General features: G+C 42.5%; 1 protein-coding gene across 7 annotated transcripts in view; it reads right to left on the bottom strand.

Moving 5' to 3' along the window:
* The window catches only part of CNOT6L (CCR4-NOT transcription complex subunit 6 like), a 35,836-nt gene that overhangs the window by 7,382 nt on the left and 16,286 nt on the right, over positions 1-12,168 (bottom strand). For 4 of the 7 annotated variants that reach the window (XM_035111808.3, XM_035111810.3, XM_088660609.1 and 1 more), the window contains 7 exons: positions 7,341-7,462; positions 5,981-6,167; positions 4,893-4,978; positions 4,147-4,236; positions 2,545-2,613; positions 849-1,006; positions 143-297 (listed from right to left, as the gene is read on the bottom strand). In XM_035111808.3, the coding sequence (XP_034967699.1) occupies positions 143-297; positions 849-1,006; positions 2,545-2,613; positions 4,147-4,236; positions 4,893-4,978; positions 5,981-6,167; positions 7,341-7,452 (857 nt within the window). In that variant the 5' untranslated portion in view covers positions 7,453-7,462. The remainder of the gene's footprint in view (positions 1-142; positions 298-848; positions 1,007-2,544; positions 2,614-4,146; positions 4,237-4,892; positions 4,979-5,980; positions 6,168-7,340; positions 7,463-12,168) is intronic. The other 3 variants (XM_035111809.3, XM_088660612.1, XM_088660611.1) reach the window with 1 other exon arrangement.

Below are 12,168 nucleotides of genomic sequence, written 5' to 3'. Positions count from 1 at the left end.
AACTTCTCCCTTTCCTTTTTTAAATACAAAGGTCAATTTCATGTCCACATTAAAGCAACAACAGACGTTGCTTTGCAAAATATCAAACACATCTGAGGTACAGGCATGAAACAACAAAGTCAAATCAACGAAAGTCTCTTACTTTTCAGTTTTGAAGAATATTGCACAACCATCCACATGCTTTCGCTCCTGCTCAGACATGATTTTGGCACGTGACTTTGGAGAAAAAAATCCATCATATCCACGCTCTTTTAATGCTGGCAGAAAGAGGGTGAAGTATTGCTCAGTTTCTACTTCCTGAAAAGGAACATCATACAGTGGGTAAGTGTCTTTGGCTGTTAACCAGAAGGCGGGTGCTTTGAATCCATCCAGGGATGGCTGTGGGCAGGATTCCTGCATTGCAGGGGATTGGACTAAATGACCCTTGGGTCCCTTCCAACTCTAGGATTCTATGATTGTTAACATTGGAGAAAACTTTGATGAGAAATGTAGGCTGTCTCATTTTTGCCTGTTTTAGGGAGGGTTACATTGGCATGGGAAGGACTGAGCAGTCACATTCACAAGTCATCATAAGCCACGGTTGCCAAGTTATTATGCTTTATTCAAAATGAACAATGGAAAAAGGGCCCTGCAAAAAGGCCGATCTTTTGCTATTTTCACATAATAACATGTTTTTAACATACTTTTTTAAAAAAAAATTAAAGCTGTAAGACTACAGAAGAAAACATGAAGAAGTACTCTGAAGAAATGCCCTTGACTTTTTATCAACATTTTAAGAAGAGAATAAGGGAACAATATTCCTACTATTTCCTGATGAAAATCAAAGGGCTATATTCTGTTATCATTACCTGAAGACTAATGATATCTGCATCCCAGTTCACAATTTCTTCCATGATTCCCTTTTTTCTGTATTCCCAATTTAATGCCCATGATGGACAGTAGCCATAGAGCTGTCGGGTGGCGTATTTATCACACAACACATTATAACACATGACTGTAAAAGAAGCTGGAAGGAGAGAAAGTAAATATTTGGTGATGAGAATGTTGAGGTACCACACACTTTTCACAGAAATTATCACCCCTTAGAACAAGGAGTTTCAGTGGAATTAAGTAGATATCGCTGACTTAAAGGCCAGTTTTGCAAAAGCTTCCAGAATTCCTCTAATTTTTATATTGCAATTCTTTTATTTGTATTTTTAATGTTGTATTTTATTTTATTTTTGTGAGCCACCCAGAGAATTAAGTTGTTGTATGGCCAACATGATGACTGTAATTAAATCATAACATTAAGAACAAAGACTTCTTTCAGATGCCAAGTACTAGTTTAAGAAGCTAGAGTTCATTAACCTCTATTTTAACTACATGGCTAACTGCCTTGTATAGGTGGAACTAAACTTATACAGTACATTGCAGAGATGATCTAGCATACTTTTCAGGTTTACATATTTTTGCACATCACTTCAGCCAGAACACATAACATAAAAGGCTATTAGGTTTTTCTTAAATGAGATAAAGCTGCAGCTTGTTGCTAATTAAATTATTCAAGTAGCTAAGAACATCAGGTGAAAACTTAGATTCAACAGACAGATTCATACATTATGAATTGGCCAGTTTGACCTTTAACGGCTCATATGAGCAGTACAACATCAGAGGATGACCACACTGATATTTCTGTTAAAAGGACTTTTCACTTTCTCAACACTACAAAGTAGCCACACATTCTTCCAAGTGCACGCTGCTCTGATATTTCACTGATCGCATGTGCAGAGCAAGTTTGAACAGATTCGTAACACACCAATTTTGGTCCTCTCTCTACAAGTGGAAGCAGTTATTGCTCAGTTACACTGACAGTAACTTCAGCACCAGCCCATTTGCCAATCTCTTAACAATGGTGATCATATGCTCCTGCCCCTTAGCTTCTCCACTGAGATTAAGGCTTATGCTGATACTGGCCCACCGGTCAGTTTAATCAGCAAACTCTGAGGAGACCCTCTTGAAGCAGGATTTGGTAACCAGTTGGTTAGCTCAAGGGGGAAGGAGCACATCTTCCTCATTCTCTTAACTGGATAAAGAGATTGCAAGCCTCACTTCTGCACATGGCCTTATGATGGCAATGGAGAAAAATGTTCTAATGACCCTTTCTGGGAGCAGATTTTGAGTAGTTAAAAAGGACTGATAAATATGTGGATTTGTATCATGTTGCCAGCCATCTGATACTACTGCAGACAGTTCAACCCCTGCTCCTTGGCTTTAACTACTGCAGCAGCACAAAGCTAGGGTCTTTCTGGGGTCCCAGTAACTTTGAGCTCTCCTTGCCTACTGCTGCCTTCAGACCCTCAAGGAACTTCCTGTTTTTGTCCCAGGCAGCTGCTTGGTTACACAAATAAAGCAAAGCAGAGAACTCTCTTTTGTGGGCTGTGAGGTTTCTTCAATCATCATCAAGGATGAATAAAACTTGACAAATGAGGAGTGCAGCTGTACAAAAATATATCTCCTTGCTCCCATACGCTTATCTTTAATTTACAGGAAGAAGAACATAATTACCGGAGGGCAGAATTTGGTCTCGCTCTTTCAATGTAATCCATGGCCTTGGAGGCAGCTGCTCTGGATGAACTGAAATATTGAGAAAGTGAACATGAATGAGTGCTAGAAAGCCCAGCATCCCTCAAGAACTTGCAATAGTCACACTCCATATTGTAGTACAGAAGTTCAGAAAAGAAACATTTAACTGCAAGCTCAAAGTGGGATATGAGTAGAGAAAATGGATTGAAGTTGTTGAGGTTTCTTAAGGATTGAAGTTGTTGAGGGTTTTTTTTAGGATTTTACCCCAGGAAATAAACTGCCACAGGGGCCGGATTAGGCCTCCGAAATGGACTTTGGACATGCCTGCTTTAGATATGGGTGGGCCCTGAACAACACTGCTTTGTCTTTTAAGTAGCCTTTAGTTTCCTTTTTACTTTTATCTTCACTGAGATTTCCAATGGTAGTACCAATTTTATATGGGAACAATTATGCCTGACTTCATTCACCTTCTCTCTCACTCACTCAAACATGCACACAGGAACCTAAAGGGACAGCCACATTTTGGTGTGATCACTTTGTTGGATCAACTGAAGCCTGTGTAACATACCCTAGTGGCATAGTTGCCACCCAAAACTGCTTCAAAAGTGCTGGGAAAATGTATGAATACTGCAGTTTATTATTTTGCCCATAAGGTTGAACAATCACAAACCATTATCAGCAACTGCAAAAGAGGTTCAACAGGCATGCAACATTCCCTGTGATGGGAATAAGTTACAGGGTAAACAATTCATACCAGCAGCCTGCTGATCCCTTCCATATTGAAGGGTTTTTCCAGTGACAATCCCATGCAGACTTAATTAAAAGATAAGAGCATGGTTTCCACTTGGCTCTTCAATCCAGAACAACTGAGATTAGCTGAACCCAGATCCAGAAAGCTGTTTTGAGTATGGAAGACCTGGTGTACACACATAAGTTTCCCAGCTACAAATGGTCTCTTTTAAAAAAGGAATTATCAATATATACAGCCCAGTTCTTCCATCGAATGAATGCAAAACCTCACCAAGTAAGAGATGAATCCCTGATCTGGGAATAGCTACTATGTGGACCTTTGAACTCAAGACTCTTGATGAGCTGGCACTCAACATCATTGGGCAGGTGGTTAGGTATAAAGTTAAACAGATAGAGCCAGCTCCCAATATTACATCCCCCTGCAGTGTAACCGAGAAACAAGACCCAAGACAGAGCTATACAGGCAGGAGTAGGACCAGGCTTGATTTTGAATGGTTGGGATCACTGGGGAAAGGGAACAGGGGTTTAGCTTCTATCCTAATGGTATCAAGTGCATGCCTTTACTTTAGCCCACATAACCAAATGCCCACCATGTTTTGTTGCAGTAAAGTATACTGCAATTGTGGCAATTTTGTCATAATAGGCAAAGGCAATCCACCCAATTAGCATTCTGTAGTGTACTGAAAGGGGCACACTATGTTGGGAATGCATAGCACACCCACTGCACCCATCTAGGAGTGTCTGCAATATGAAAACTCCCCCTCAACACAAATGCCACCTGTCATATTAGACGAGCCTTTCGCTGCTATCAATGTGAAGGCAAACACCTCTTACCTGCTAGATTGTCAAGCATGTAGTTCAGTAACTTCCGTGTTCCATCTGAGTCCTGGTACAGGCTGAGAATATCTTGTGATAAAGGATTGCCTATAATAAAAGCGAGACATTTAACATCAGTTAGAGCCCAACTTCTCATTCTGTCAGAGGGGAGGACGGTAGATTTGAAAGGGATGTCCAAAAGCATTATTTGAATTCCAGAGTTGTGAAAGAGTGGTCAAAATGTCACTTCAAGTTACATGAAAGGAGATTCCGATTAAACAATAGGAAGAGCCTTCTGACAGTAAAAGCTGTTTGAAAGTGGAACAGGCTCCCTCGGGAGGTGGCAATTCTCCTTCAGTGGAGATTTTTAAACAGAGATTGGATGGCCATCTGCTATGGATGTTTTAGTTGAGATTCCTGTATTGTAGGGGTTGGACTGGATGACCCTTGGGGTCCCTTCCAACTCTACAAGTCTATGATTCTATGATTCCAAGGGATGCGTCTGGTCTGGATACAGCAGGAAGACAGCAAGACAAAGGGCACAGCAAAAACCCAAAAGGACAATTCAGGACGTCCCCTAAAGCTTATTCATGAATAAATAGATAACAAACAAAATAGTATGCTAAGAAACCCATTACCTACACTTCGCACAAGGTTTTGTCCTTCAGCCCTACAGGTTTCTTTGGTGAGAAGACAAATCAAGGAATTGATAAAGGAGAGAGAACAAGGAATCACGGACATGTATGGTTTAATATTTCAGTTACCTTTCAAACCTAGTGTTTGTAGCTGGAAGAGCCGTCCAAGTTCATAAGGCAAAACTCGTAACAAATTGTTGTTTAAAAGCAATTCCCTAAAGACAGAAGAAACACATTAGCAGGGTCAACTTTAAAAGAATTCACATATTGTTTGTTCTGTTTATCTTGCAAAATGCCAACTTTTGTTTTGATATTCCTTTGAGTGGTTCCATTGCAGAAGGGGAAATATGTATGCATTAATACACACATTAATGACCACAAATAAATTAGCTCTACAGTGGTTAAGTGTCTGCAGTTTGGTGTTCTGGAACAGCCCGCCCAGCCAGGTGCCCTCCAAAGGTTTTGAACTATAGCCCCCAACCATCACCTCTGAGAGAAATTGATGTTCACAACTTCTGGGGGGCACTGAGTTGCAGAAGGCTGTGGGGGGGGGACTTCCAACTCTGACTTGTTTTCACACTGAAAGGATGAATCAGAAGTTGGAAGGAAGTCAACAACCCCTGAAAAAATGCTAAATCCCCACCCAAGCCTATCATTCATCCTTGGATAAGGACTAAAAAAGCAGAAGATGACATACAAGGATTGGTAGTTACTGTCTATTGCTTTTCAGGGGGAAACTCAATCTCCCTTTTTGCATAGTTACAGCAAGTTAATCGTTTTGGCACAAAATCCCAAAGGAAGACCTTCTTTATACAATGAACCATTAACATTATCAAGTTTGTGAGCAAATATGGAGGTGAATATTGGCGTCATTATGAAAGCTAGCCTAATGACATAACTACATGTTAGGGAAAATGTGAGGGGGGTGCTGCTGCTGCTGCTGCGTTCTCTTCTCTCCCCCTGTAATGTGTAGTAAAATGTAACACTGTCATCCTAGCATTGCCCACTTCCTCACCCCCATACATCATCATTGGCATCATGTGGGCAAGGCACAATATGAGCCACCAGAACATATTGTGCCACACAATGTAGTGCCACACAAAATGGTTCAAAAAGAAGGCAGAGTCAAAACATCAATTTAACAGCTGGACCAAAACTAAAGTTGCAGCCTAAAACCTTTCTGTAATTATTTTGTAAGAGGCAGTGAAACTCCTCACCTGAGAGATACCATGTTTCCTAGTTCTGCTGGTAAACTTCTGAGTTTGTTGGATGAGAGATCCAAGTAAACCAGATTATGAAGCTTGGCAATATCAGGTGGAATGCGAGTCAGATAGTTGTCATTGAGGTGGAGAGCAGTCAAGTGTGTTAGTGACCAAAGAGACGGACTTAAGCTCCGCACTCTGCCTAAAATGAAGAGCATGTGGAGAATGTTAAGCATTCAAGCAGCTGTTTCTACAAGTATACTGATAGTTTTGCAAGAAAAATGTGCTGATTTATCATCTCACGCCCACCAGAAAACATAATAAAATGCAGGATATCTGCTATGACTTTTTGGCAAATATACCATTATAGCTTTTTTTGGGGGGGGTGAAAACGGCAGCTGAAATGTTTTTTTTTTGCTAAGGGGAGGGGGAAGAAAGAGGGTTTCCCTCCAATTTGGAAGGGGGAAGGAAACAACCCTGTAGTCACATATTTTAATTATTAATTAATTAAATAATTAATTGCATTTATATGCTGCAGTTCATTAAAAAAAGAACCATTGGGTACTTTACAACATAACACAATACATAACTTAATATCTATACATTATAGAAATCAAAAGTTACATAAAGGCAATTATAATAAAAATACATAATATAATACAGATTCTCAAAACAGCAACAGCATAAAAAGAAAAGAAGAGAAAATCAGATGCAGGCTATCTAAAATGGAAAGAGTGCACAAATATTACATTAATCTGATGATATCAGATGACTTTAATGGGTTGAGTTCTATTATTCCCCGTTAACACCCCTCATCTTCATCCCCAACTATCAACGATAACCAACAAGGGTCTAACCCAATCCCTTCAGAATTCATATTAATTAATGATGATTATTTTTTAATGGAGCCATGCAACTTTCAAGTTGCTTAAGCTTATTGTAGAAAATGGCACATGAAACCACTTTGAAGCCACTTTTGGAAGTAAGTGATAAATGGAAATCATGTTTCTTCTGAAATGAACATTAGATGGTCCCCACAGACAATTTCAAATTTGAGAGGGGGCAGAACAATAGAAACACACATACTTCTCTGTCCAGTCATCCCAGATTCATATATCTAATTCTTACAGTGCCTTTTCTAAGGCATTTCATAGGGGATGCCCACTTGCATCTTAATAATGTGAATGGTTTCAAGCGCTCAGACTGCAGGCACACTGAAACCAGATATCTTGATGGCAAGATTTTCACACACTGATGAACTTGCCTCTGAGGACCTGCTGGTCCATTCACAAGTTTTATTAGGCTGATACCTGGCCATAGCCAGAGAGAACTACCTCCACCTCCCACCTGATAGGCAAATGATTTCATAACTCACCCGAGATTTCCAATTCTGCCCAATGGGACTTCTTCCCATTGGCTACCTCCTCTGCTGACATGATGGTGTAAATTCTGCGAGGATCTGGAGGATCATATTTTTCCTTTGGCATCCCTATTAGTCTGAAAGAGAAACCATGTGATTACCACAATGCACTACCAAAATTTTTCTTATCATTAAATGGCCCACCAGACTGAGACAGAACCCTAGTGTATAATATGTAAGACAGAAGCCTTGTCTGGTGCAAGCATCCCTCCCAGTGAGGAATGAACTAGACATGATGACAGACACTCTGCATGTTTAAACAAAACTATTCCTGTTACGTATGCAGGGCAGAACTGGGAGAAGAAAACGGGGCACATACATGAGAAGAACAGAATCCTCCATCCAGTCAGTTTGCTACTTCAAATCTCTCTTGCTCTTTAAGCACTTTCAGCTGATCTGAGCTCAGATACCGTACTAGAAATCACAACAGCTGGACAAAGACTTAAACGGCAAGCACAGGGAATGTTCAACACCCCACACTGGGATTCTGCCATCATTTCGGCAGTTAAATGTTTTAACCACACGAGGTAGTAAAGGTAAAGGATCCCTGGATGGTTAGGTCCACTCAAAGGTGACTATGGGGTGCGCCGCTTATCTCGCTTTTCAGGCCAAGGGAGCCAGTGTTTCCCCACAGAGAGCTTTCTGGGTCATGTGGCAAACATGACCAAACCGCTTCTGGTGCAGCGGGACACCGTGACATGTGTCAGAACGCACGGAAACGTCGTTTACCTTCCCACCACAGCAGTACCTATTTATCTACTTGCACTGGTGTGCTTTTGAACTGCTAGGTTGGCTGGGAAAGAACAATGAGAGCTCATCCCGAACTACCAACCTTCTGATCAGCAAGCCCAAGAGGGCTTCTTCTTCAGTAGTTTAGACGACAGCGCCTGCAACTGTCATGTCTAGTTTGGCCTTTAAGCAAATGCTGGAGAAGAATTGGACTAAGCACACAAACAAGAAACCCAAGATGAGCAACATGAATTAAAGTGATAATGTCTCTCCCCAAAAGCTCGCAATTCAATCTTTTATGGTTGATAAAATTATTTTTCTGGCCTCAGCGTAATATCCCAAGAGACATACTATTTTTGCAGCAATTTAATGATGATTCCCAGTTTCTCTTCATGAACTAAAAACAAAAATTTTCTGGAAAACTTGTAACTAGGGTTTTTTTCCCTAGTCAGTGTGCTGTTAACAAAAGTGATCTTGATTAACTTAAAACATTCAAACCTTGGAATATATCACACAATTCTTTGTTAGCCTAACGATTATAAAAAGCTAGTGAACTATGCTCTCCTTTGGAGTACTGACCCAAAATCTTGTGGACAGAAAAGTTCTCACTTCCTGAATTCAAGTTAGTGAAGAAAAGCACAATTTGGAGGAGGATGATTATTATTATTGACACTGTGGACTATGAGATAAAAGAATCTGCGTAACTTGTGTTTAGGAATTTTGAGATCCAGTCTTCAACTTCATTTCATAATAGCCAGCAGGCTACAATATGGAGCAGAAGAGGGGTCCTCTCCCACTCCAGACCAAGGTATTCAGTGGCCGTAAGTCTCTCTTCTATTTCCCCTTCAAAGACAGCTGTCCCTGGTCATCCAGGCCTCCCACTTTATCAGTCCTGGCTTGGAACTCTAACCAGTCAGGAGAAAGGGTTGAGGGGCACATTCCCTTGGGGGAGAATCTGTGGAAGGCCAGACGATGGCAGGCCAGACCCCAAAGTGGCTTTTCTCTCTCTGCCACTTTCTCTCACTTTCCCAATCTTCCTCTTCACCACCACCCAAAAGGCTGCTAGAGCAGGGAGAGTTCACTCTCGCCAGAGGTGCACCGATTACCTGCAGAAGGCTTTCACCCCCTCCTCCATCGTTTCACCTGTTCTGACTCCCTCCAGCATCCCCCCGCCCCCCGGCTCAATCCACCCACATGTATTTAGGCGCAGAGCTACAGATTGCCCACCCATGATCTGATGGGAAAGACGAAGATAACTTGATAGCTCCAAAACTCTATTGTAACAAACTGACTTGAAATGAACTTGTAGCTAGTTAGTCCCTGCAGTGTACAAAGGCAATCTCTACTCACCCTTCCTGCCCTTAGAAACTGCTGGCTCTTTAAGGATAGGTGGGAGTCAACAACAGCCCTTTGAATACATCCTCCTTCCACCCTGATTAAAATAAATCTATGTTCTGCAAGCTACTGTTACAAAGTATGTTTCTTTTGAAGTACCTCTAATTTCAATGGGACTCATTCACATGCAAATATCATGATTACTGCCTTAGATCTAATAGCTGTAAATCAGAGAGAGAGAGAGAAATTTAGAACCAGACTTGCTGGTGGAAATTTTAATGGAAGTTTCCATTTCACCCTGACAGACTGCTGCAAAAGATGGTGTATCTTTAAAAACAGCAAAAGATTCATAGATTATTGGTGGCTCTTTCATTGAAACTCGATGTACGCTGCTTTCTTCCAGTGAATAATGCTCTTAGTCCTAGTTCAGAGTATATGTCAGTTACCATATGTCCACAAAAAGGTTTGAAGAACTGAATGTACAGCAATCCAGTTTGGCAGAAACATGTTGAAAAGACCTTCCATCGCATGTATGTATCTCAAGAGTTGGCATTTGTGTTTAATGGAGACAAAACAAATCTCCAGGCTACAAATTTCCAAAGGCATCCTTGGAAATACAAGTTGCCAAAAGAATGGCATTCCAGCCTGAAACACAATTGTACTTAGAACAAGCAACTATTTTCTTAAAATAGCTGTTATTGTTCTAAACACATCCATTGTGGAAGGGACTCCTGTACCCTTAACAGTGTTTGAGAAAAGGATTTTGAAAGGGTAACATAGAGTGTTGCCACGCAAAGAGAGGAAAAACTACAGATGCTGAAATACTCCTTTCACAGAATTATTGCTTTGAGCTGTAAGTTTCTGCACAATACTCTCAGAAAAAGTGACAAGAGTTTTAAAAACAAACAATATCCACCGAGTCCCTATACAGGTACCGGTACTACTACTCATTCATAAAGAGCGGGAGAACAATGGTGTGACAGGGGCAGGCCGGTCTGTGGCCCCTGAAGTTAGTAGCTGCAGATCTCACATCCAAATAAGAGACTTGAGAGTAGAGGCAAGGCAGAGCCCTACCATTGCCCCCCAGCCCTCCCCTCGCCCGGCCTCTGTCTGGCCCTTCCCCACCCCGAGACGGGCTTTTAGTCTTCCTGGTCACCCCTGGCCTGGCCTCGCTCACCGCCTCCCCAGGGCATGCTGGCTTCCTTTCACCCAATGGAGCTGGAGAGACCCTGGATGAGGAAGGTGAGGGGCCAGCGCCTTCTCCAACCCTCTCTCTTCTTTTATTCCCCTCTCTTTTTTCATTTTCTTCTCTTTCTTTCTTTCCCTCCTTCTACATACCGGTAAAGTCACCATTTTGCTTCATTGCTTTTCCTGGGCTTTTTCATTAATTATTTTGTATGCATTCCACGCACACCCAAAGAGGGGGAGAAAGCTTTCTTTCTATTCATGTCTCTCCCTGCCTCCCATTTTTCATGCACAAATTTTGCTGCATCCCTCCCCGGCACGCTCCGATGGGATTCAATCCTTGGCTTCTCAAATTAAAAAGATATTGGGTAGCAAGACTAGCAGCATTTCTGTTCTCCATCCTAGAGAGCTGTTGCCATTTGGAGTTGGGTGCTGATGTGGCTGTTGACTAAATAACTGCTTTATTCCATTATTATAGAGTTCCACTGCTGTGTGTTTTCTTCTGAAGTTTAATGGTTTGGTTTTATGTTAACCCACCATGAGAGCAAGGTACAGTAGGGATACAAATGTTTTGCAGTGCAAGCCTATGCATGTTCCAATAGTCTCAAGTAGTCTGCTCCCAGAAAAGTGGTAAGGATTGCAGCCTTAAACAAACTACAGTAATACAAGAATGACAGGCTCTAGCCCTGTTATCAATCCAATTTCTGTTAGCAAGGATCCAAATACACACAGAAAATGTTGTTTCTTCAAGTTCTGATTAGACCAGTGGTGTCCAAACTTTTTTCAAAGAGGGCCAGATTTGATGAAGTGAAGGGCTGTGAGGGCCAACCAAAGTTTTTTACCCTTTTAAGAAATTTACCCCAGGAAATAAACTGCCACAGGGGCTGGATTAATCCGACCGGTGGGCCGGATTAGGCCCCTGAAATGGATTTTGGACATGCCTGGATTAGACCATGGGTTGGCAAACTAAGGCCCGAGGGCCAGATCAGGCCCAATTGCCATCTAGATCCGGCCTGCGGACGGCCCGGGAATTGCTGTGTGGATCGCCAGCGCGTGTGCTCTTTCCCTCTCCCTCACATGGAGGCGCTTTTCTCCTCAGGGACAGAGCAATCTTGTCCCATGCCGGGAGCCTTCGAGAGTTGGCTTGCCCGCCTCAGCAGGGCGGTGCTGTGAAGGGCGTGTGTGACACCGGCTACCAGCTGCTGCTGCGTTTTCCTCCTGCTCCTCCCTCTCCCTCAGTCCCCCTTCCTTCCTTCTCTGTGCCCCTTTTCCGTGCCGCTTCCTCGCACACTTTCTCCGCCACCACCTGCCTCCCTCCCTCCCTCCTTCATTCCTCCCATGGTGTTCAGGCGGGTAGTTGCGGTGGCTGCAGCTGCTGCTTGCGGGTTTGTGGGCGGCTTTGTCTTCTTCTCCAAGGTGCCTCTCGGGAAGCAGCAGGTGGTGGGTAAAAGCTCCAGCGATGCCCTGGTTCCCCTACCTCCATCCGTGGCTCCTCCGCTGGGGCTGCTGCCTCTGTCTTCGTCGGCCAATGCAG

This window comes from Zootoca vivipara, chromosome Z1, assembly GCF_965207765.1.
Source record: "Zootoca vivipara chromosome Z1, rZooViv2.hap1.1, whole genome shotgun sequence".
Lineage (NCBI taxonomy): Eukaryota > Metazoa > Chordata > Lepidosauria > Squamata > Lacertidae > Zootoca > Zootoca vivipara.
This window is presented reverse-complemented; position numbering and strand designations above follow the sequence as displayed.